Source organism: Schistocerca cancellata, chromosome 4, assembly GCF_023864275.1.
Source record: "Schistocerca cancellata isolate TAMUIC-IGC-003103 chromosome 4, iqSchCanc2.1, whole genome shotgun sequence".
In the NCBI taxonomy this organism is placed as follows: domain Eukaryota; kingdom Metazoa; phylum Arthropoda; class Insecta; order Orthoptera; family Acrididae; genus Schistocerca; species Schistocerca cancellata.
Window position 1 is genome coordinate 739,667,348 of NC_064629.1, and position 25,158 is coordinate 739,692,505.

Genomic DNA, 25,158 nt, shown 5'->3' on the forward strand with positions numbered 1-25,158 from the left:
ACCATGATTGAACACTATGTCTCCCAAAACCCTGCAGGTTCCAAACAGACCCCTTCATACCTCGTACACCTAACCAACTACATCCTAACCCGTAACTACTTCACCTTTGAAGGAAAGGTATACAAACAAATCCGTGGCACAGCCATGGGCAACCGCATGGCACCCTCCTATGCCAACCTCTTCATGGGCCACCTTAGCTTTGCAAAACCCCAAACTCTTGGTCTAGTCCTGGTTTATTGATGACATCTTTATAATCTGGACCAAAAGTCAGGACACCTTATCTTTCCTCCACAAGCTCAACATCATCTCTCCCATCCACTTCACCTGGTCCTCCTCCACCTGTCACCACTTTCCTAGATGTCTATATCCCCCTCTCAGATGGCTCCATCCACACCTTGGTCCATATCAAACCCACCAACAGTACCTGCAATTTGACAGCTGCCACCCCTTCCACACCAAAAAAAATCGCTCCCACACAGATTTGCCACCCATGGTAGACGGATCTGTAGGGATGAGAATTCCCTTGCCCAGTATGCTGAAGGCCTCACAAAGGCCTCCTATCCTTTATTCATAAATAATTCATCATTATTTGAAAAACAATATTTTTCAGAATCAAAATTTTTTACCATTCTTCAAAAGATAAAAACTAAAATAAAAATGCATTATCTGCAAAATCTTAAATTGGTCTTTGACAAACTGCAGTTCAACTTGACATTTCTAGAAAGCAAATCTTTGAAACATTCTTCAACATGTGAAGCTTCAGTTGAGTGAATGACATAAATATGAAATTACCAGTGTTACATCTAACAGAATACTCCAAAGTGTTTCCCCTGGAATAGGGAAGCATCTGACACCAAAATGTTCTAGAGTTTCTTGGCACCATTCCATCTGCATATATATATAATCTGCCTCTTGCCAAGCAACATACAGCTTAACAATGTTGTCATGGCATGGAATCAGTTCATGGTTCCTTATTTCTCTTGCATATTTCTTCCTGTAAACAAAATATTACACATGTTTATTTATTAAAAATTAAATTATAATATTATTACCCACAAATAAAAGAAGCAATGTACAATAATTTTTCTGCTCAACAAAACAATACACAAAATGAAGTCAAGTTTTGCAAGCTCGCTAGATGTTAATAGCCCCCTGTGGTATTAAACAAGGAAATGTGCAAATAAATACCAATATTTCACCTCTCTAGTGCTGGCAACGGGGTTCTGAAATTATCCCACAAATTAAAACAGCTCATATTATTAGTTTAAATTTTCTTAATTGTCTGAAACTCCTGTTAGCTTTCTACCTAACAAGTTGCGTAAATAATTAAAACTAAATTTCAGTTACCATTATTGTTCAACTGCCAAAAACAGACAGTGGGATGTTCAGGACACCCCATACCTGGCCTAACAAAATTAAGTGAATCTATTGTTGTCTAATACCAGTATTCTGTTTTCCAAGTGAAATAAAAGCGAGTCCATCAACTTTCTGTCACTGTATGGCAACAACTCAATCTGCAGTATGTGTACATATGAAGAAAGAGAAACAGAGATTAATTGAAGTAGTTGAAGTAATGTATGATAAATTAGATTCAGAACCACCTGGTGAGTACATATAACTGGAACACGAAACTGATACAGAGATGGATATTGATGAAAACGAAAAGTTCTGAAAATAGCAATTTCTACTTGGGAAGAGACAAATCAACTAAATGGATGATGAACTCAATTAGGAAATGTATGCATGCAATATCAAAATACTATAACTCATCCACCAGATGTGAACGGTGCACCTAGAACTGCAAAATCAATCTTAGAGTGATTCCTTTTGGTTTTTGATGAAAAAAATGTGTGGACATACTAATGTGTACATAAGAAGCATTTTGAGCAATTTTGTCAGGAAACAAAATGACACAGAGATGTAACTGAATTTAAGGCTTTTGTTGGGTTACTTATTTTATCCAGTTTTTACTGCTCTGGACACGCAAGCCTACAGGATGTGTAGAACACAAATGGTTTCAGATCTGAGACAATTTCACACTGCGGTGAGTGAGTATCGGTTCCTATTCCTGGTCAGATGCAAACAGCGTGATGACATTCAAACCAGGCATGAATGAAACAAAATAGATACCCTTGCACCTATTGGGGAAATATTTGAACTGTCCCAGGAAAACACCAACAAGAACTACACAGCATCTGAATATACTACAGTGGGTGAATTGTTAGTCACTTTCATAGTAAAATTTAGTTTCCACCAGTATGTAGCAAGCAAGCCATCAAAGTACAGTCTGAAGATTCTAACACACTATGATGGCAGACTTTGTAAGCCCTGGCATAGGAGACATGTCAGAAAACAGTGAAGTTTCAGACTCACTGCAAAAGGTGGGAATTCATCTGATGATGATGGCCGAGGTTACTGGCAGACAACTGGTTTACTATTTGTTGTTTGTGTAAGGAACTGCTGAAGGAAAAAAACTTTCTTTAGTTGGAACTGTTCCTTAAAACTAAACCTGAACTTTCTCCTGAATTTGTTAATGCTAATCAACATGAAGTAAACAGTAGTTTATTTGGATTTCAAAACGATTTGACAGTTCTCTCTTGTGTGTCAAGAAAGAACAAGAACATGATACTTGTTTCATCAACACATCTTGGCAATAAAATAGATGACAGCACATGGGAGAAAAAGGAGCTTGAAATTATCACAATGAACAATTCCACAAAAAGAGGATGAAAAAGTGCACCACCTACTCCACATCAAGAAAAATATTTTTCCGTACCTTGGATATTGCTGGAATAAATGCTCAAACAATATTTGCCAGAAATAATGAGGCCGATAATAGAGCCAGAGGATTGTTCCAATGTTAATTATGAATCAAGCTAATACAGCCAGTTAAGTGCAAGAGAGGACAAATGACATCTCTACCCCAATCAAACAAAGTGGCCATGAAGATAACATAAGAAGAAGAAAACCAAGGATCTTTGGCAGAAAGACCAGGGATTGCAAACAGAAATGTGGATGATGAATGAAGAAAGAAAGAAAGAAAGAAAAATGTACAAAATGCCCAAAAAGTAATTATGTGAAAACGGAGAATTTCTGTTTTGCAGTCTCTGTGTTTTACTGTATAGATTAGATTAGATTAGATTAGATTCAGATCTTGTCCACAGACCCACAAATGAGACGATTCTCTTGGGTGGGAACCATGTCAGAAAGTATAACGCAAAAAACATAAGACTATTTGAATGTAATATTCCATTTCCCTGATCATTTGTAAGGGGATTGTCAAAATATGTTAATACCTTAAAATGGAACTGCTAACATTCACACAATTAATACACCATCAGAATGAAACATATTTATGCACTTTTAATAAATTCATCATACACAGAATACCTAATGTTGATTGTTGTGACCAAACTGTGTCAAAACTGAAATTTGACAGACATTTTTACTTAAGTTGGTTTTGACAGTCCCTATTAAGATGTTCATCTATAGAGTAGGAACAAATGCTTACCAATATGTCTTTCAAGCTCTGTTTAAACTGTGGTTTATCTGAAACTGATTTTTACTATCCAATGTCCTTCAGACACTGCCGTGATCTACAGCCGTATGAAAGAGAAGAAATGTATTCACAATTGTGAATGTGATTAGACTTTGGCTGAACAATTTATTGGTGACACATGAAAATTTGTGCCAGACCAGGACTCAAACCTAGCTCTCCCACTTCACGCAAGCAGTCGCTTTAACCACTTTGGCTACCTGAGTATGCCTCCTGGTCTGACCTGATCTCCTTTTTCGGAATCAAAGCAACTGTGCGAGTGCAAGATGTGAACACACGATGACGTGGGGGTTTGGTTCGGCCTGGGAGGTGTGCTCGGCTAGCCGAGCTGGTTAAGACGACCATTCGCGTGAAGTGAGAAATCTGGGTCCACTGCAAAGTTTTGCATGTCACAAATAAATTGTGTAACTGAAGTCTAATCTTATTCACAATTGCAGATACATTTCTTCCAAAAAGTTTCTGTGCAGAAAAAAGCATATGTCATATGATTACGATATATGTAATGACTGTTTCAAAGATGAACATGTTTCTGATTCAAGATGAAACATAAAATAATGTAGAACATGTTGACACTTGGCATAACTAATAGATATATATCAACTGAGCACGCAAAGAAAAAAAAAACAGTAGAAGCCCGATACACAGCAGATTTGGATATAACAAGATATAAGGTAGGTCCCCCAAAATTAGATATAATTTATGAACGATTTTTGCACTCTTAGTATATTTTATAAACTTGAGAAAACCTTATTACAGTCTGCATGTAGCCTTTCGGCAGCATAATTTGCTGCTGCAACCTCCAAGCTCTCTAAACAATAATCAAAACTGATGGATTTAATTTAACTCCGCCTTTGATTTGTCTGATCACCATAACACGATTGTTGCTGGACAGAACCTTTGAATACATATCTCATGGTTAACACTATGGTGCAGTCAACAAAGTGACTACAACAGTGATGGGCAGTAACTGAAATGAGCATAAGCATTATGTGGATCATAAATCATTCACTCATTGTCTAGATTCCACGTGCTTGTTACAACGTCACAGAAATGGAAAGTGTATTCTGTGAGTGATAAACTAAAAATTATTGACTGTGTGAAGAATAGTGAAACTAAAGCAAATTTATCATGAGAGAGCAGTGGACCTGAAGGAACAATCAGGGAATGAGTAAACGAAAAGAATAAACTAAAAAGTTTTGTAAACATAGCTAAAAGTGATGTGGGAATGAGCCAGCAAAAATACTAAACTAGGAAAAGAGAATGAACTCGACGAATACCTTTATAGGTATATAAGAGAAGAAGGTGTGCCACTTTCCAAGCCAATTATTACAGCCCAAGCTGAAAAATTTCACTTTGATTTACATCGCAACAAAAATTTTATACCTTCTGACAGATGGTTTTCAGAATGGAAATGGCACCATGGACTTCGCCAAACAACGACGGAAGAAGAAGAAGAAGAAGAAGAAGAAGAAGCAGCAGCAACAGCAACATCTTGCAACAGTGAGTCTGCTTCACTGTTTCTTGAAACTCTACACAAGTAATGGTCTTATTATCGATTGCTTCCAAGCAGGACTACCAAAAAAGAAGTTCTGGAAATAGGACATGTTTGAAAATGAATATAGGCAAAATAACTCTCCTTTTTGCTACAAATAAATTGGGCAGCCATAAGATGAAACCTCTTTGTACAGGTAAATGTAAATGTGTGAGATGTTTCAAGCATGTGAACAAGTCATCATTACAATTTACTAACAGGCATTCAAAGACTGCTTTGATGACATGTGACATTTTCACCAATTAGTTTCCAGAAGAGTTTGTTACATCAGTGTGAAAGCATATATGGTCACTTAAGCTGAGAAAAGAAGCTCTACTAACAATCACTGTTCAGCTCATCCACTTGCTGATGCACTGCAAAAAGAAGATGGAAAAATAAAAACTTTGTTTCTGCAAAATAACACGATGGCATCAATTCAGCAGCTGGATCAGGGTATTATACAAGCATTTAAGGCTCATTATCACCTGAATTACTCACTTCAATAGTGAATTCAGATGAAAAAATGGAAATGCTCTTGAAATCTGCAAATTTAAGAGTGTTGCGTGTTCTGTAGGCCTCTGTTACGAATTGCTGGAAAAAGTGTCCCATTGAAGAAAATGCAACATATGAACATTGTAGTGACATAGATTTCAACAGGAGTGACATTCAGTATGCATATCATGTTCTATAGTGCAATACTGATCTTGAACTGTTGGGTAGTCGTCGACAACAAAGAATCAATTTTGGATATCACAGATCAGAAGGACATTATTGATGCTATTTGAAATAAGAATAGCGAAGCTGTCGAGGATGAGGATGATGAAGCTGAAGAAGAGTTCCCAGTACACATGAAATATTGTAAAATGTAAATAAAGTGATTATGTGGATGGAGTGACAAAAGTGAACCGAACTAAACCCAATTGAGCTGTTGCACCTGATAAGCATAAAACAATACGCTAAAGAAACTGTGTGAAATGACCCTACAAATAAAGCTAAGTAACTTCTTTAAAGCAGTAGAATAATGACATACTGTAGCTTGCATGCAATTTTTTAAATCATCATACTCTATTTGACAGCATACTTAATATACAGTACTGAAACTTGTGTTGGTGTTTAGTTGCTGACCGGGTGAAGTTTGCCTACTTGCTGTACCCTATTTGGCAGTTTCTGAAATGTTTTACTTCTAATATACTTTAAATTTAAACACAGTATATATAATATTGCATTATATGTTTTTCCTAACTTTCCATGCATTAAACAACACTTTTTATATACCACAGCTATTCTATTATATGTGAGTCAAGCTAAGGAAATCTTCAAGGACGTGTATCATAAAACAAGAATACATAATAAATATTTACACAAAAGACATGCTAATGTTCTTTTCACACATTGTAAGTAAAACAGTCCTCACAGATGTGGGGAAGGGGTGAAGGGGAGGGGGGGGGGGGACAGTTTCATTTACGAAATAATAAACTTGCCACAAACATGAAAATGGACATACGAGGATCATTCGAAAAGTAATGTCTCCTATTTTTTTGTGGTGACTTTGGATGTGCATGCCAGATGTTGCTGGTCTAGTGCTAATGCTTGAACCTTTCTCTTTCATTTGCAGATGGTTCCATTTTTCTGCAGCAGTTGGCGCCAACAGAGGAGTGTTCCAAAAGGGAGTCTGATATGGATGCACATATAAAACAGCAATGTGTGACTGACTTCCTCACTGCTGAAGAAATTGCTCCAATTGAAATCCATAGACTCTTGTTAAAGCTGTACGGAGATTATGCAATATATCTGAGCAATGGGTAAAGTATTTTCAAGATGGTGAAAAGGGTGTGCATGACAAGCCATGACCCAATCGACCCTGCACAGCTGTCGTCTCTCGTAATGAAGAGCATCTTCATCAACTCACCCATGCTGATTGACAGATAATGACCACAGAATTGTGTGTAACGCTGAATGTCGGCTGTAATGCCTTGGAAAAAATGTTGGAACATCTTACTTATTGCAAAGTCTGTATGATATGGGTCCCACGAATGCTTACACAAGAGCAAAAAAACTCATCTAATGGAAATTTGTTGCGACCTGCTGGACCAATATAAAGCTGAAGATGACAATTTTCTGAATAGCATCGTCACCAGAGATGACACGTGGTGTCACCACTTCAAGCCAGAATCCAAAAGGACAGTCCATGGAGTGGTGACATGCAAATTATCCATCAAATAAGATATTCAAGACACAGCTGTCTGCAGGTACAGTGATGTACACAGTCTTCTGGTGTGGTTCTTTTGGATGTCCTGGAGCCTGGAGAGAACGTCAATTCAGCATGCTACAAGATGACACTGACTAAGTTGAAAGCCCGAATTTCCAGGATAAGGCCAGAGAAGAAGACCAACGTTCACCTGCACCATGACGACGCCAGGCCCACACCAGTTTTGTTACCACACAACACATTGCAAAATTCAGCTGGACTGTCTTACCACATCCACCTACAGATCAGATTTAGCACCTTCAGACTCCCATCTCTTTGGGCCTCTGAAAGATGGACTATGTGGCAAAAATTTTCAAGATTTGGACACTGTTGTCAAAGCTGTAAGGAAGTGGTTAACATCCGCTGGTTCCGATTTTCACAAGCGCAGCATGCAGGCTCTCGTTCATCGTTGGCATAAGTGCATAACAAATGGTGGTGACTATGTGGAAAAATGACATTCTGTAGCTGAAATATTGCTCTATTTAGCTGTGCTGTTGTGATTAATGTATCTTCTCTAGTTTCCATGAATAAAAACAGGAGGCATTACTTTTGGAATGACCCTCATACAATGAGGCACATAAGATAATTCTTAGACTATTAAAGCCAATCATCATTAAACAGGCAGTAGTTTGCTAAACAGGCAGTAGTTTGCAACACTTATTAACTTTGATCATATAATTGCACCTAAGATGTGCAAGACGTCAGACTTTTTTAGCATCAAGTTACTTTATGTTATTAGTAATAATAAATTAATTAATTAATAAATTAATTGGTTGTATGAAGAACATGGTTAATGGAGTCTGAGGAATTGACCACCAATAAATCCTTTATGCATATGAATTATTGGGATCTTCTTGGTTAGGGATAGGCACTCTGCTGTACAGAGAACCTACAGTCTGACTATTGTGTTTTGGTGTCTTTATTTTGATACTGATCGGTAGATGTTTCAAGACATACATCTTTCTGCAAACAAACTATGTCCTACCGAGCTCAATTTTCCTTTGTTCGAGAGCTATTATTTCACCGACATCCACTCTCTAAAGTATTTTACGGTTTTGGATCTCCCGACATGTTTTCGTAAAGCTTACTCATTGGTCTAGGGGTATCTTTAATATCAGTAATGAATTTGTTTTTTTCTGAGGTTAATAAATAGATCTGTTATCTGTGAATTTTATTAGCTGAACTTCTTATTGCTGCTGGCAAATTACTGAAAATGTGTGTTCCTGAATAATGGTCACCTTTCTACATCAAAGTAAGTGATTTTCTATGTACATTATTCTTGTTCTAGTGCTGATTCCACATTGGTTTGAAAGAGAGAAAGAGAAAGGGTAAGGGAAAGAGAAAGAAAGATTATTTATGGCAAATTTCATTCAAGAATAAATATATAGGGAAGCAGTAGTTAGCAGCCCCCCAGTTCCTTACAGAAGCTTCTGCAGAACAGTCCGAGTTCACACAACAAATAATTCACAGTACACAGTTTTGGACTACGGAAACCTCAGCTTGACTTGATAAGTTACCCTAAAAATGATCCCTATGACATTATGGAATGGAAGTTAAAGTAAGTAAAGTATGCTAGCAACTCTTTCGCCCCCTACCACTTCAATTGCATCTGAAAACATTCGTATTGCGAATAAATATTTGTTTATGCAATTCAGCAGCTCTGTGTTAAGCTCCTCCCACTGGAATTTATTATCAAGTTGTAATCCCAAAAATTTATCATCATCATTCCGCTCGTCATATTTTAGGCATGCACTGGGAGGATACCTCTTGGAAGTTATGAACTACATATTGTGTTTCTTGAAAGTTTTTTAACAAAGAACTGGGAGAGAATCATTCATTAATGTCCATGAAAACGTTATTAACCATTCTTTCTAAATTTATATTCCATTTGCTATGTATTGCAATGTCTCTATTATCAGGGGGCAAAAAACGTAAACAAGGAAAAGTAAGAGCCACAGGGTGGAACAAAGTGGGACATCTCATGTAATCCACTCCCAACTGGATGATGACTGACCACTTAACACAGCACTCTTTCCTGTTGACACCCTTTTTTTAGGGTTCCGTACCTCAATTGGTAAAAACGGATCCCTTATAGGATAACTTTGTTGTCTGTCCATCTGTCTAGACCCCTTTTTCTCAAGAATGGGTACAGGTATCAAGTTGTAATTTGTGTCACATGCTAAGGTCTATGGTCCCCTAGCAGTGTGAAGAAGTTAAGCTTCTAGGTCAATGTATTCAAAAGATACAGCCATTTATGTCACATATTTTAATACCCCCAAACTCTCTCACCAAAACTTATAGGGTATTTCCCACTGACATAGAATAATGATATTTGGCAAGAAGCACAGATTCAGATTACAAGTAGAGGCATAAATCCTAAAATTATTAATTGTATTTATAAACAAAAATTGTTGTTTGTATCCGACTGACTGTTTGTAAACATCAATATTAATAACAAGCAAAAATTGTCGAGAGTCTTGATTCCCAGGATGGATAGACTACATGGATACATCTAATTAAATATGTATGGAACCCTCAGAGCACGAGTCCTACTTGCTCTTGGCCAATTTTTCCCTATTAGGAAACGTGGTAATCTAAGCCATTCTAGTGCGTTTTCTGTTACATCATGATATTTTAATTTATTTAAAAGAATCTTGTGATTTACGATCAATTGCCTTTGGCAGATCACGGTTTATACAAGTAACCTGTGATTTATTGTCTAAAGAATGAAGAACATTCCTCATTTATGTGTAAACAGCCTTTTCAGTACTTTAACACTTTACAAATCCATACTGTGAGTTCGAGAATATATTATTTGCAGTTTAATGGATAAGGAATCATTTTTATGATGCACCTCTCCATGCTAGTCTACCCAGTGCAAGCCTCTTAATCTCCGAATAACTACAGCAACCTACACCCTTCTGTATCTGCTTAATGTAATCTCTTAGCCCCCCTCTAAGATTTTATCCCCCTCCCACTTTCCTCCACTGCTAAACTGGTTATCTGTTGGTATTTCAGAATGTGTCCTGTCAACTGCTCCCTTCTTTTTGCCCAAATTTCTTTTCTTTCCAATTCTATCCCGTACGTCCTCATTAGTTATGTGATCTACCCACCTAATTCTCAGTGTTCTTGTAGCACCATATTTCCAAAGCCTATTTTCTTCTTGTCTAAACTATCATCCATGTTTCACTTTCATACACAGCTACACTCCAGAAAAATATTTCCAGAGAAGACTTTGTAATACTTAAATCCAGTCCACGTTAAGAAATTTTTCTTATTCGCAAACAGTTTTCTTGCCATTGCCAGTCTACATTTTATATCCTCTCTACTACAGCCATCCTCAATTATTTTGCTGCCCAAGTAACAAAACTCATCTACTACTGTAAGTGTCCCGTTTCCTAATCTAATTCCCCCAGCATCACCTGATTTAATAAGACTATATTCCATTATCTTTGTTTTGTTTTCGTTGATGTTCATTTTATATCCTCCTTCCAAGACAATGTCTTGGGGATACGCTACAAACCTGTTTCCCTCCCTTTTCAACCACTGCTTCCCTTTCATGGCCCATGACTCTTTTAATCACCATCTGGTTTCTGTACAAGTCGTAGGTAACCTTTCACTCCCTGCATTTTACCCCTGCTAGCTTCATAATTTTGAGGAGAGTATTCCAGTCAACATCGTCAAATGCTTTCTTAAAGTCTACAAAAGCAATAAACATAGGTTTTCCTTTCCTTAACCTATCTTGTTAAATAAGTTGTAGGGTCAGTATTGCCTTATGTGTTCCTACATTTCTCTGGAATCCAAATTTATTTTCTCTGAGGTTGGCTTCAGTTTATCCATTTTTCTGTAAAGAATTCATGTTAGAATTTTGCAACCATGATTTATTAAACCGATAGTTTGGTGATATTCACACATTAGCACCTGCTTTCTTTGGAATTGGAATTATTATATTCTTCTGTAAGTCTGAGGGTACTTTGCCTGCCTCATACATCTTGCACATCAAATGGAAGAGTTTTGTCCTGACTGTCTCTCCCAAGGTTATGATGGAATGTCATCTACTCCCAGGGCCTTGTTTAGACTAAGTCTTTCACTACTCTAAAATTCTTCTCGCAGTATCATATTTCCCATCTTACCTTCATCTACAGCCTCATCCCTTTCTATAATATTGTCATAAAGTTCATCTCCCTTGCACAGACCTTGACACAATCCTTCCACCTTTCAGTTTTCCCTTCTTTGTTTAGGACTAAGTTTCCATTTGAGCTCTCAGTATCCACTCAGTTGCTTCTCTTTTCTCCAAGAGCTTGTTTAATTTCCTGTAGGCAATCTCTAACTTTCCCATAGTGATAGATGCTTCTAAATCCTTATGCTTGTCATCTACCCATTCCTCCTTAGCCATTTTGCATCTCCTGTTAATCTCATTTTGTAAACATTTTTATTCCCTTTAGAGTACTTCAGTTGCTGCAGTTTTAAATTTTCTTTTCTTTAATTAAATTCAGTATCTATCATGATAGCAAAGGAGTTCTACTAGGCCTTGTCTTTTTACCTATTTGATCCTATGCTGCATTTACTATTTCATCTCTCCAAGCTACCCATTAGTCTTTTACTGTATTCCTTTCCCCTGTTCTGGTCAATAGTTGGCTAATGCTTCCTCTGAAACTCACAAAAACCTGTCCTTTTAAATTCTCCAGGTCTCCTCTCCTCAATTTCCTATTTTGCAATTTCTTCAGTTCTGACCTACAGTTCATGACCAATAACTTGTAGAGTGCACATCTGCCCGTGGAAATGTCTTACAGTTTCAAATCGGGTTCCAAAAGCTGTCACACCATTATACAGTTGATTTGAAACCTTTTGTTACCTTCAGATCTCTTCCACGTAGACAAGCTTCTTTCACTACTCTTAAACCAAGTGTTAGTGATGATTAAATTACGCTCTGTGCACAATTCTACCATGTGGTTTCCTCTTTCATTTCTTTCCTGTAGTCCACATTCAGTTACTACCCTTCCTTTTCCTACTATCAACTTCCAGCCACCATCACAATTAAATTTTTATCTCCCTTAATCCCAGGAGCACTAACTCTTTGTAGGTTACATGGAGCACCAACCAAGGGCAAAATTTGCCAGTGTTACAACAGACTATAAATTTTGCAGTATTTATTTATTTTAAGTGATGGTGTTTCTAATGTGAAATCAGTTTAAAAGGGCTCAGAGACACTATAACAAACTGTAATGTTTGGAACATACAAGGTGTCCAAAAATGTGCAAGTTGCCCCGGTGGTCGAAATTTCGAAAAGGAAAGTTTGTACAAACTCCTGACCTCGATAAAAATGTTTAAAAAAACAAATAAAAACCGTTGCACAAATATAGGTTATGGTATACTGGAAAATTTCAAAATACACAATTCAGTTAGAAATAATACTGTCATTTACAGATGACATTTATTGCCTGCACACAAAATGATTTGACTCTGAATGACACTTACACAGATGGTGACCACAGTTAAAACAGGTTAACTTTGTTGTCTCTGGCTCTCTGGTTAGTTATATCCTACACACATGTTGCAGCTTGCTTTCCCAGCTGGTTCTTCATTTGGAGTACTTCCAATTATCTCTAATTTCTTTCCAAGGATGTCTCCCATAGTGTAAATGATAAGCAGCGAAAGTCTTCTACAAATGGTTTCAAAAGTTTGAGGTCTAATTCGTGCAGATACAACTTTCTGAGGTTTTATTTCCCTCCATTCCACTTAGGTATATTCATCTTGAACATCTTAGCTACACTACTGGCCATTAAAATTGCTACACCACGAAGATGACATGCTACAGACGCGAAATTTAATGGACAGGAAGAAGGCGCTGTGACATGCAAATGATTAGCTTTTCAGAGCATTCACACAAGGTTTGTGCCAGTGGCGACACCTACAACGTGCTAACATGAGGATAGTTTCCAACAGATTTCACATACACAAACAGCAGTTGACCAACTTTGCCTGGTGAAACGTTGTTGTGATGCCTCGTGTAAGGAGGGGAAATGCATACCATCACGTTTCCGACTTTGATAAAGGTCGGATTGTAGCCTATCGCGATTGCTATTTATCGTATCGCGACACTGCTGCTTGCGTTGGTCGAGATCCAATGACTGTTAGCAGAATATGGAATTGGTGGGTGCAGGAGGGTAATACGGAACGCAGTGCTGGATCCCAACAGCCTTGTATCACTAGCAGTCGAGATGACAGGCATCTTATCCGCATGGCTGTAACGGATCGTGCAGCCACGTCTCAAACCCTGAGTCAGCAGATGGGGACGTTTGCAAGACAACAACCATCTGCACAAACAGTTTGACGATGTTTGCAGCAGTATGGACTATCAGCTCTGAGACCATGGCTGAGGTTACCCTTGACACTGCATCACAGACAGGAGCGCCTGGAATGGTCTACTCAACGACCAACCTGGGTGCACGAATGGCAAAAAGTCATTTTTTCGGATGAATCCAGGTTTTGTTTACAGCATCATGATGGTCGAATCTGTGCTTTGAGACATCGCGGTGAACGCACATTGGAAGCGTGTATTCGTCATCGCCATACTGGCGTATCATCGGGCGTGATGGTATGGCGTGCCATTGGTTACACGTCTCTGTCACCTCTTGTTCGCACTGACGACACTTTGAACAGTGGACGTTACATTTCAGATGTGTAGACCCGTGGTTCTACCCTTTATTCGATCCCTGCAAAACCCTATATTTCAGCAGGATAATGCACGACCGCATGTTGCAGGTCTTGTACGGGCCTTTCTAAATACAGAAAATGTTTGACTGCTCCCCTGGCCAGCACATTCTCCAGATCTCTCACCAATTGAAAACATCTGGTCAATGGTGGCCGAGCAACTGGCTCGTCACAATACACCAGTCACTACACTTGATGAACTGTGGTATTGTGTTGAAGCTGCATCGGCAGCTGTACCTGTACATGATTACGGCCAGAGGTGGTTGTTCTGCGTCCTGATTTCTCAGGATCTATACACCCAAATTGCGTGAAAATGTAATCACATGTCAGTTCTAGTATAATATATTTGTCCGATGAATACCCGTTTATCATCTGCGTATCTTCTTGGTGTAGAAATTTTAATGGCCAGTAGTGTATATCAAGTAGGCTACAGAACACTTACAGCGGCCATATCCTCATACCTCTTTGTACAGAGTATATCATAGTCACTATGTCTATGGTGTCCCCTCTTCCCTTAGTGGAATTTTAAGTTTACGTGGATTTTATTTTTTGATGCAACAACTTCTAGTCTTACATCACAATGTTGTGTAGACAATATTAACAGATGTTTCTTTGTTTTTTTCCTTTGTGGCATAAAAGACAACAGTTAATGGAGGATTCTTAGTCGGATCTGCGAATGCAAACTTGGAGGAATACAACTCTCCTGCTGCTGTCATCGCCTGTATACCTTACTGGCTTCGCCAGTCTATCCAAAATCTCAAAGGGACCTCATTCACAGGCAGGTCTACTGCTTTTCCAGCATACACTTACATTTTCATTACATACCATTCTATTGCACTACTGAGAATTATAACAAGTATAGCATATTTCTCAGGCATGTCCTTGAGGAAAACTTTAAATGGACAAAACCTCTGAAAAGTCCTTGCATTTCATCGATTGTATTGTGAGGGCCACTTCTGAAGTACGAAGCTGGTTTAGTAAGTCTGGTAAAAAAAGGATAGAAAAAGTGTTTATGAAACAAACTCACCTATAGAATCCTCCAGCTTTTTCATCCCACCGGTAAAATAGGTTCTGTCAAACTCTGCAATATACTTGTTGACTGCAATTATCACTTCCTCATCTGATCAAAATTTCTTCCCAGAAAGATAAAGTTTCAACATACAGAATAGGAAAATGTCACATGGAACTAAGTCTGGTGAAGAGGGTGGATGAGTAACCAATTCAAAGCCTAATTCATGCACTTTCCCCATTGTTATTACTGATGTGTGGGATGGTGCATTATCCTTATGAAAGAGCACTTCCTTGTATGCCAACCCTGATCTTTTTTTCAGCCAACAGAAGTTTCAAATGGTCCAACAATGAAGTCCAATAGTGTCCAGTTACGGTTCTGCCTCTTTCCTAGTAATCAACAAAGATTATTCCTTGGGAATCCCAAAAAACAGTTGGCCATCACCTTACCTGCTGACAAAATGGTCTTTGCCTCCTTTGGTGCACTTTCACCAGCCTTTGTCCATTGTTTCAACTGCCATATTGACTCTGGTATGTAATTATGGATCCAGATTTCACCAACTGTCACAAATCAGCACAAAAAGTCTCTCAGATTGCCATTAAAAAATCACCAGACATTGTGTTGAAACATTGTGCTAGATACGTGAGCAATTGCGGCACCATCTTGCATGCAGCTGCTTCATGGCTAATTCTCCATGCAGGGTACTATGCACCCACTCATTTGAGATGACACCTACAGTCTCAGCAATCTCTCATTTTTATTTGGTGGTCTTGCATTACCATACCATGCATTTTTTCAATGATTTCCTTTATGGTGACCCCAGCTGGATGGCCGGAGTGTGCTTCATCTCAAGTGCTCCACATTTTAATTAATTAATTCAAAAGTAGATGGTCTTCAATGATGGTAAGAGTCCACGTGAACTTCACCCGAATCTGTTTTGATTTGTGTAGCAGTTCAGTTAGTCAAACAAAAATGTTTAATAACAGCATGAAACACTATCTTCCCCATTTCCAATTGCAGTTGATACATTGAGCAATTCAGATGGCCATCAACAATTAATTTTATGCTGACATTGTTTAAATTCTTTATACAATTCTTGCAATGATCTACATTAAGAACCATGAAGCTGCAACATAAATGTCCTATTCTTTCTTTGAAATTTGCCAGACTTATCAAACCACTGTGGGAATGTTTCATTCAGTTCTTCAAATATTTCAGGCAGTGGCACAAATTTGTCATTGATATGTCTTTCTGCCCTGGTGACCTTATCACCAAAATGGAGAATTTTCAATAGTTGATACGCTCTGGTCTTAGTCATAGTTTCTGTATAAATGGCCATTCACAATAAATTTGTCCACAAATCAAACAATGAAGTATTGGTGACCTTGTACACTTTCATTAAAATTAGAATTCCCATCAAAGCATAATTTTAGAATCACTAGCATGAGAGAGATTTCTCTCTCAGATTCTTCATTTGTATGGTCAACAATTTTCCTTACAATTTTAGAAGTGAAATGGTTTTGAATGATTTACATATCTGTTACTTTCCCTCCAACAACTATTCCCTGAGGTTCATGGACTATGTTGGCAAAATCCTGTTATCCCTTTTACATTGCCCTGGAGCTTTTGCAAGATACACTCTACTAGAACTTGCAATACGTTTATTTGGAGTGTTACTTGTGTGGTTTTTTTCCTTAATTGTCTTGTTTTTCTCCTTCATTTGAATGCTCTTTAACTTCTGTGAGCTCAAACTCTACATCTCTGAACTCTGCTAATTCATCGTCTGCTAGAAGTTCAGCACAATTTTCTGCATCAATCAAACCTCTGTAACTCGTTACAGAAAATCTTCCTTACAAGAAACATGTTTGCCCTACAGTGATAAACTGCTAATAATAATAATAATGATTAGTGTTAAATCAACAGTGAAAATGAAACAACACTTAAGACTCCCAACAATGTACCATAAAACTCACATTCAAGGTTGTCAAGTGTAATTTAGAAACAATTGGAATTATGTTCACAGGTAGTACAAATTTGCAGGGCAAAATATGCACTTCAGTATAAGATTTATATTTTTTATTTCCAGTTTTTTTTAATTTTATTGTACCCAGATAAATGAACATAAAATCCTGCTTAGAAAAATATGCTGCAATTTTTGCTCTTAGAAGTAGTCACACTGTGTTGCAAATATGTCTTCCGAAGTTTTCCATCTGTGCAGCCTTCAGCATATAGCCGTCTCACTCACTCCTGCTCAGAGTAACACAGTGGTGGGGGAGACTGGAGCATAGACCAGACTCTGCTGCATCCTCAGTGTGTGAGTGCACTCCTGGAGTGGAAATCATGGCCAGGCTTAGTCTAGTGTTTACTGACCAAATACAGAAATTCCTTTGGACTGAGTAAATATTATTAACAAACATTTAATAATGGATACACATATTGCTTTTTTATGTGGGGTTTTAGGGCGCAAAACATCTAAAGTCATAAGTGCCCAGTATATAACCATAGAATGCTGGGACTGCGAGGGTAAAAAACCGTTTTGAGGTCCAATACAGAAAGGAAGAAAAAACAAATCTGAAATGTCAAGACGTTATGGACGAGTATTTAAAAGATGGCAACAAGACATCAGAGTCACCAGGTAGAAACAAAGTCTCTTTTGTCATATTACTGCTTTTTAAAAAACTTAAAACGTGAGCCACAGCTCGCACGTCATCCGCTAAAATGTCCGGCAATGCGGGCGGCAGCCCGATCCTGAGACGTAAGTGGCTAAAATACGGGCAGAGGATCAGTAAATGTCTGACTGTTAATGGCTGGCTACAGAAAGGACAGCTGGGTGCAGGGTCACCACTCAACAAGTGGCGGTGACTAAAGCGGCAGTGCCCTATTCGCAACTGAGCTGACATTACTTCCTCACGGCGAGACAGCCGGGAGGAAGTCGACCAGGCTGTTGGGAGAGGTTTCACTTCTCTGAGTTTGTTCCCATGGAGGGAGCACCAATAGTCATGCCAAAGTGACGTGATACACTGATAGAGAAAAGTACGAATATCTTGCGAGGGAACAGAGTATGAGGTGAGACAACCGATATGGCTGCAGCATCAGCAGCGTCATTCCCAGGCACACCAACATGGGCAGGAACCCACATGAACATCACTGTGCTCCCCCATCTCTGAAGGGCACTGAGGGAGTCAGAGCATGTCACACAGCGAGTGAGCTGTTGACTCCGGATGTAGTGAACAGCCTGATAGAGGGCCAAAAGCTCTGCGGTAAAAATTGTGCACTGGTTGAGAAGCCAGTATTGAAACTTATCATCGCCAATGACAAAAGCACAGCCAACACAGTCGACGGACTTTGAACCGTCAGTGTACACAAAAATGCTATCGGCAAGTTGTGAGTGAAGTTCGAGAAATTTGCAGCGATAGGTCAGGTCGGGAGTCTAATCCTTCGGGAACGAGCTGAGGTCAAAAAGAACACAAACCTGTACCTGAAGCCAAGGTGGTGAAGGGCTCTCAGCCATTCGGAAAGGGGCAGGAAGTGTGAACTGCAGCTGCTGAAGCAGGTGACGAAAGCTGACGCCGGGAGGCCACAGAGAAGAAACGTACATCTCGTATTGGCGGTCAAGAATGTCATCAAAAAAAGGGTCAAAGGTTGGGTGGCCTGGCATGGAAGAAAGCCGACATGCATACCTACTGAGCAGGATGTTGCGCCGTATGACAGTGGTGGTTCACTGGCTTCTGCAGAGAGACTCTCAACTGGGCTAGTACGGAAGGCACCAGTGGTGAGATGGATCCCCAAATGGTGTATTGTATTTAGATGGCGTAAGATAGACAGCCATGCAGAGGAGTAGACAATGCATCCATAATCCAACTTAGAGCGGACAAGAGATCGATAGAGGCGGAGGAGGACAGTGCGGTCAGCTCCCCAAGAGGTACCACTCAATACACGAAGGACACCGACGGACCAGGTGCAGCGTGCAGCCAGGTAGGACACGTGGGGAGACCAACTGAGTTTCCTATCTAATGTAAGCCCTAAGAGCTTCGTTGCATCCACAAATGGGAGAGCAGTTCGGCCCAGTCGCAAGGATGGTGGAAGAAATGCCTTGTACCACCAGAAGTTGATGCAAACTGATTTGGTAGCAGAAAAGCGGAAACCATTTGTGACACTCCACGAATAGAGACGGTCCAGACAACGCTGAAGACAGTGTTACTGGAGACAGGTCCATTGGAAGCTGTAATAGATAGCAAAACCGTCAATGAAAAGAGAACCGGAAATGCCAGCTGGAAGTCATTCCATAATTGGGTTGATGGCTATGGCGAAGAGGACAACACTCAGTAAGGAGCCCTGAAGCACCCCGTTCTCCTGTGAAAATGTGTGGGACAATAAGGAGGAACCAATAAGTACCCGGAAAACTCTGTCTGTTAAAAATTCGCGGAAGAAATTGGGAAGACGACTGCGAAGGCCTCATGTGTGCATAGTACGTAGAATGCCTGTTCGTCAACAGGTATCATAGGCTTTCTCCAAATCAAAGAATATGGCCACTGTTTGTCGCTTCTGCAAAAAATTATTCATGATGAACGTCGACAAGTTGATGAGATGATCAACCGCTGAGCAGCACTTACGAAACCCACACTGAGCATTAGTGAGAAGATGGTGTGACTCCAGCCAACACACTAATCAACCATTGATCATGTGTTCCATCATCTTATACACATACTGCAGTCACAGTCTTAGCGTTTTTAGGTGCTTAGGCCTAGTATAGTTTAATGAACTGATACAAAAGATTGTTATGATAGCTAATTTATGGGCTTACACAAATGCACAGTTACTCTAGAATATACTATTATTGGGCATCATACAGTAAACCACAAAATTAACCTTGCCTTCTCATTTCTGTTAGAGTGCTGAGGCAACCTTCCATCTGCAGCAGTTGTAAAAGGGAAGTAATTAAATGACAATTTTGGAGTGATCAACATTGTTCATACAGCAATTAACAGAAGTCTCCTTCAACCTAGTGTATGACTGCAAAACATCAAAATACACAAACTACAGAGAATATAAGAAATAATTCTTCCACGTATTTTCTACCACCTTGATTTTGAGCTCTTTAACTTCTGCCCACATAAATCACTGAACAAATATCTGGAAGTCCCATGACATTTAGACAAACCGGCAGTTTGGAATATTATGTAAAATGTGTATTTTTGTAACACCTCTAGTTTACATGGAAATTACTAGTTCTCTGCAAGAAATGAGTGAATAAAAATAAAAATAAAAGAAAGTAAAGCTGTGAGTACCGGGCGTGAGTCGTGCTTCGGTAGTTGAGATGGTAGAGCACTTGGCCGCGAAAGGCAAAGGTCCCAAGTTCGAGTCTCGGTCGGGCACACAGTTTTAATCTGCCAGGAAGTTTCATATCAGCGCACACTCAGCTGCAGAGTGAAAATCTCATTCTGGAAACATCCCCCAGGCTGTGGCTAAGCCATGTCTCCGCAATATCCTTTCTTTCAGGAGTGCTAGTTCTGCTTGGTTCGCAGGAGAGCTTCTGTAAAGTTTGGAAGGTAGGAGACGAGATACTGGCTGAAGTAAAGCTGTGAGTACCGGGCGTGAGTCGTGCTTCAGTAGCTCAGATGGTAGAGCACTTGCCCGCGAAAGGCAAAGGTCCCGAGTCCGAGTCTCGGTCGGGCACACAGTTTTAATCTGCCAGGAAGTTTCATATCAGCGCACACTCCGCTGCAGAGTGAAAATCTCATTCTGGATTTGACAGGTTGATTGGTACTATAGCAATGCACGAACTTGATATAAACACACACATATAACTAACATTTATGACCTGTGCTATACTGCACATATAAAAACAGGAATCTTACAAAAAGAGCCACTGTATGGAGGCATCAACAAATAAACAGAACCTGATATTTAAACACTTTTATGAAATGTAAATACGATTGTTTGGAAGATTACTCACCACTGAGACTCACTATTTATCTTATTCTTGAACTTCTTCACAGCATATGTTGCACCATCCTCTTTGCTTATCACTTTGTATACAATACCATATGAGCCTTCTCCAATTTTTAATGGATTAGAGAAGCACTGATAAAAGTATGAATCCGCACAGTTGGGATCGTACAATGCACTCAGGTGCTTGGCTAATATTATGTTAAGGATAGCAATTTCAAACACTTGTCAATTACTGTAGGAAAGTCTCAATTATATTATGATATTGAAGAGCAAATGTAAACTAAGAAGTTAGCACAATTTCTACTTTGTAGTCAATGAAATAGTTATATAACTTCTATACTTTCTAAATAAATTTTCCCTTATGGAAGCAAGGTACTAAACCACCAACACCAATTGGTGTGTGTGTGTGTGTGTGTGTGTGTGTGTGTGTGTGTGTGTGTGTGTGTGTGTGTGTATAAGGGGAGAGGGAGAGAGAGAGAGAGAGAGAGAGAGAGAGAGAGAGAGAGAGAGAGAGAGAGAGAGAGAGAGAGAGAGGGGGGGGGGGGGGGGGGGGGGGGGGGGGCGCAAGGGAGAGAAAATAGTAGCCAATAGTAATAATGAACTATACTGAACTGCTTTTAGAAGCTTGTTTGAAAGAAAGTGTAAAGAACATATTCACACCAATAGCCACAAGATAACTTTCACTCAATGCCCACAGAATATTGTACATTTTATGGGCATATCTTAACCTGCTAAGTGTGGCATCATCCCTACTGCACGATTCCAGCTAAACAAAAGTAACTTCGTGCAACCATAACAAATGATGATAACTATGAACAACAGCACTCCAGCTTTTGACGTACAAGTGTCCCTCATCATGGCACTTTATTTCAAAATACATAAGTGCGCATTTATAACAACTTACGAACAACTGAAGCTGAAATAGTTACTGTGTTGGAGACACAGCTGAGGGCAGGACAATGTATGGAATAGTTTGGCATGTCACATGACGGAAATCATATCTTATCTGACTCTATGCTGGAGTCTAGTAAGTGCCAGACAGGCAAGATCTGGGCTATCAGCACATTTAGACACTTGAGTAAAAATCCAGGTCATGTCCAATTTTTTCCACATTTGAGTTATGTATTAATTCTTACACCGATCATCCAGAACAATTATGACCACCTACCTAATAGCCGGTACATCCACCTTTGGCATGGATAACAGTGGCAGCACATCACAGCATGGAAGCACTGAGGCCTTGGTAGGTCACTGGAGGGAGTTGGTTGGTTAGTTTGGGGTATAAAAGGGACCAGACTACAGGGTTCAAATGGCTCTGAGCACTATGGGACTTAACTTCTCAGGTCATAAGTCCCCTAGAACTTAGAACTACTTAAACCTAACTAACCTAAGGACACCACATACATCCATGCCCGAGGCAGGATTCAAACCTACAACTGTAGCAGTCACGCAGTTCCGGACTGAAGCGCCTAGAACTGCTCGGCCACCGTGGCCGGCTACAGGGTCATCAGCCTCTTCTTCCTGACGCAAGCAAGGCTCAAGGTACAAAAACACCCAACACCTCCCCTAAAAAGAAAACGAACGGAATGAACAAAAAATTAGGAAACATACACCACAAGGAAAAGTAGAAGGAGGTATTAAAACCATCATATGGTCTGGGCTGGCTGATGACAATAATAAAACAGGATGAGTCAGCGACTCTACAACACACTAAAATGTCCACCCAAAAAAGACAAGGCGAGATGAACACATGCAGGATAAAGATGACCACCAAGACAAACAAATGCAAAGAAAGTGCAACAGAGGTAAAATGGAGGGAGGGTGGTGACCTCGGAGAGAAGGCTAAATGCCCACCCTCAGATGGTACGATTAAAAAAACCCTCATGAATAAAACATAAAAATAAATCTGTTGTTGAGGCATTGTCGACCAACACCGAAGGTAGGGTGCTGGGAAGGTTGAAAGTCCACCGCAGAAGGGCTGAAAGTGGGCAGTCCAGTAAGATGTGGACGACAGTCATATGTGAGCCAGAGTAACACCAAGGTGGGTGCTCACGACAGAGGAGGTAACCATGTGTTAGCCACATATGGCCAATGTGGAGCCGGCAGAGAACCACAGAGTCCCTGCGAGAGGCCTGCATGGAGGACATCCACACATTCATAGTCTCCTTAATGGCAGGCAGTTTGTTGTGCGTACTCAGATGTTGCCTTCTGTCTCCCAAAGCTGAATAAGCTTGTGGCATAATAATGATCGCAAGTCAGTTATGGGGATGCCGATCTCCAGAAGCAGTTACCGTGTAGCCTGTTTGGCCGGCCTGTTGGCAAGTTCATTTCCTGGAATTCAGACGTGACCTGGGGTCCACACAAACACCACTGAACAACTGGACCATTCCAGGGCATAGATGGACTCATGGACGGTCGCTGCCAAAGGATGGCGGGGATAGCACTGGTCGATAGGTTTCAGGCTGCTCAAAAAGTCAGTACAGAGGAGAAACGACTCACCCGGGCATGAGCGGATGCGCTCAAGAGCACGAGAAATGGCCGCCAGCTCTGCAGTGAAAACACTGCAGCCATTTGCAAGTAGTGTGGTTCAATATGTCGTCCATGAACATATGCGAAGCCAACATGACCATCAGCCATCGAGTCATCAGTGTAAACCACTTCATGGTCCTGGTACATGTCAAGAATCGAGAGGACGTGACAGCAGAGAGCCACGGGGTTAACTGAGTCCTTAGGACCATGTGAAAGGTCCAGGCGAAGCTTTGGCCTAGCTGCACACCATGGAGATGTATGTGAATGGACCTAGAGTATATGTGATAAAGGCAATGACTCCACTTCAGACAGAAGAGATCAGACACAAACCACAATCTTAAGCCCTGACATGGGCCTTGTCCTAAAAGCTCCTATTACCAGACGAACACCACGGTGGTGCACTGGGTCAAGTAAACGTAATGCTGAGGGCGCTGTCGAACCATAAACCAGACTCCCACAGTCAAGGCATGATTGAACAAGGGCTCTGTAGAGCTGCAGCAGCATAGAGCGATCTGCACCCCAGTTGGTGTTGCTCAGGCAGCGGAGGGCACCGAGTGCTGCCAGCACTTCCGCTTCAGCTGACAAAGACGAGGAAGCCACGTCTATTGGGTGTCAGAAACCAGTCCTAAAAACCGGTATTTCTCCACAACCGTGAGTGGATCGTCATTAAGGTAAAGTTCTAGTTCTGGATGAATGGTACGATGCTGACAGAAGTGCACAACACATGACTTTGCGGCTGAAAACTGGAAGCCGTGGGCTAGAGCCCATAACTGCGCCTTGTGGATGGTTCCCTGTACGTGCCACTCAGCAACACTAGTACCGGAGGAGCAGTACAAAATGTAGAAATCGTCTACATACAGAGAAGGTGCTGCTAGACCATTAACGGCCACTAAAAATAGAGATACACTCAATACAGAGCCATGCGGGACCCCATTCTCCTGGATATGGAGGGGCACTATGGGAGGCACCAACTTAGACATGGAAAGTACAGAGCAATAGGAAATTTTGGATAAAAATCTGGACTGGGTCCTGGAGACCTCACTCATATATTGTGGCAAGGATATGATGTCGCCAGGTCGTGTCATAAGGTTTTCGTAAATAAAAAGAGAGGGCAACCAGGTGTTGGTGTCTGGAAAAGGCTGTTCGGATGGCAGGGTCGAGGGAAACTAGATTATGGTAAAGTGACTCTGGCGGAAACCACCCTGGCATGGAGCCACTAGACCACGTGACTCCAGGACACAACACAACTACTGACTTACCATATGTTCTAACAGCTTACAAATAACATTGGTGAGGTTGATTGGCCGATAGCTATCCACATCAAGCGGGTTTGAGCACTGGAATGATGGTGCTCCCCCGCCATTGCAATGGAAAGACGCCATCACACCAGATCCGGTTGAAGATAACAAGGGGATGTCACTTGTAGTCTGACGAGAGATGTTTGATCAAGTGACTGTGGATCCAATCTGGCCCAGGAGCTGTGTCGGGGCAATATGTGCCTTGAGCTTACAGTGACACAGGACTGGTGGTGCTTGCCAGTCCCCAACTCAGGGACCCCGGGGTTGCCAAGCCCATACCTGGCAAAGTAATGCTGAGATAAAAGAATTGTTCAAACGGTC

General features: G+C 40.4%; 1 protein-coding gene across 3 annotated transcripts in view; it reads right to left on the bottom strand.

Annotated features, from left to right (window-relative positions):
• Positions 1–25,158, bottom strand: part of LOC126183535 (membrane-associated tyrosine- and threonine-specific cdc2-inhibitory kinase) — a 174,296-nt gene that overhangs the window by 141,639 nt on the left and 7,499 nt on the right. For all 3 annotated transcript variants that reach the window (XM_049925604.1, XM_049925603.1, XM_049925605.1), the window contains exons 3-4: positions 21,015–21,198; positions 793–994 (exon numbers count right to left, since the gene is read on the bottom strand). In XM_049925604.1, coding sequence (XP_049781561.1) covers positions 793–994; positions 21,015–21,198 — 386 coding nt within the window. The remainder of the gene's footprint in view (positions 1–792; positions 995–21,014; positions 21,199–25,158) is intronic.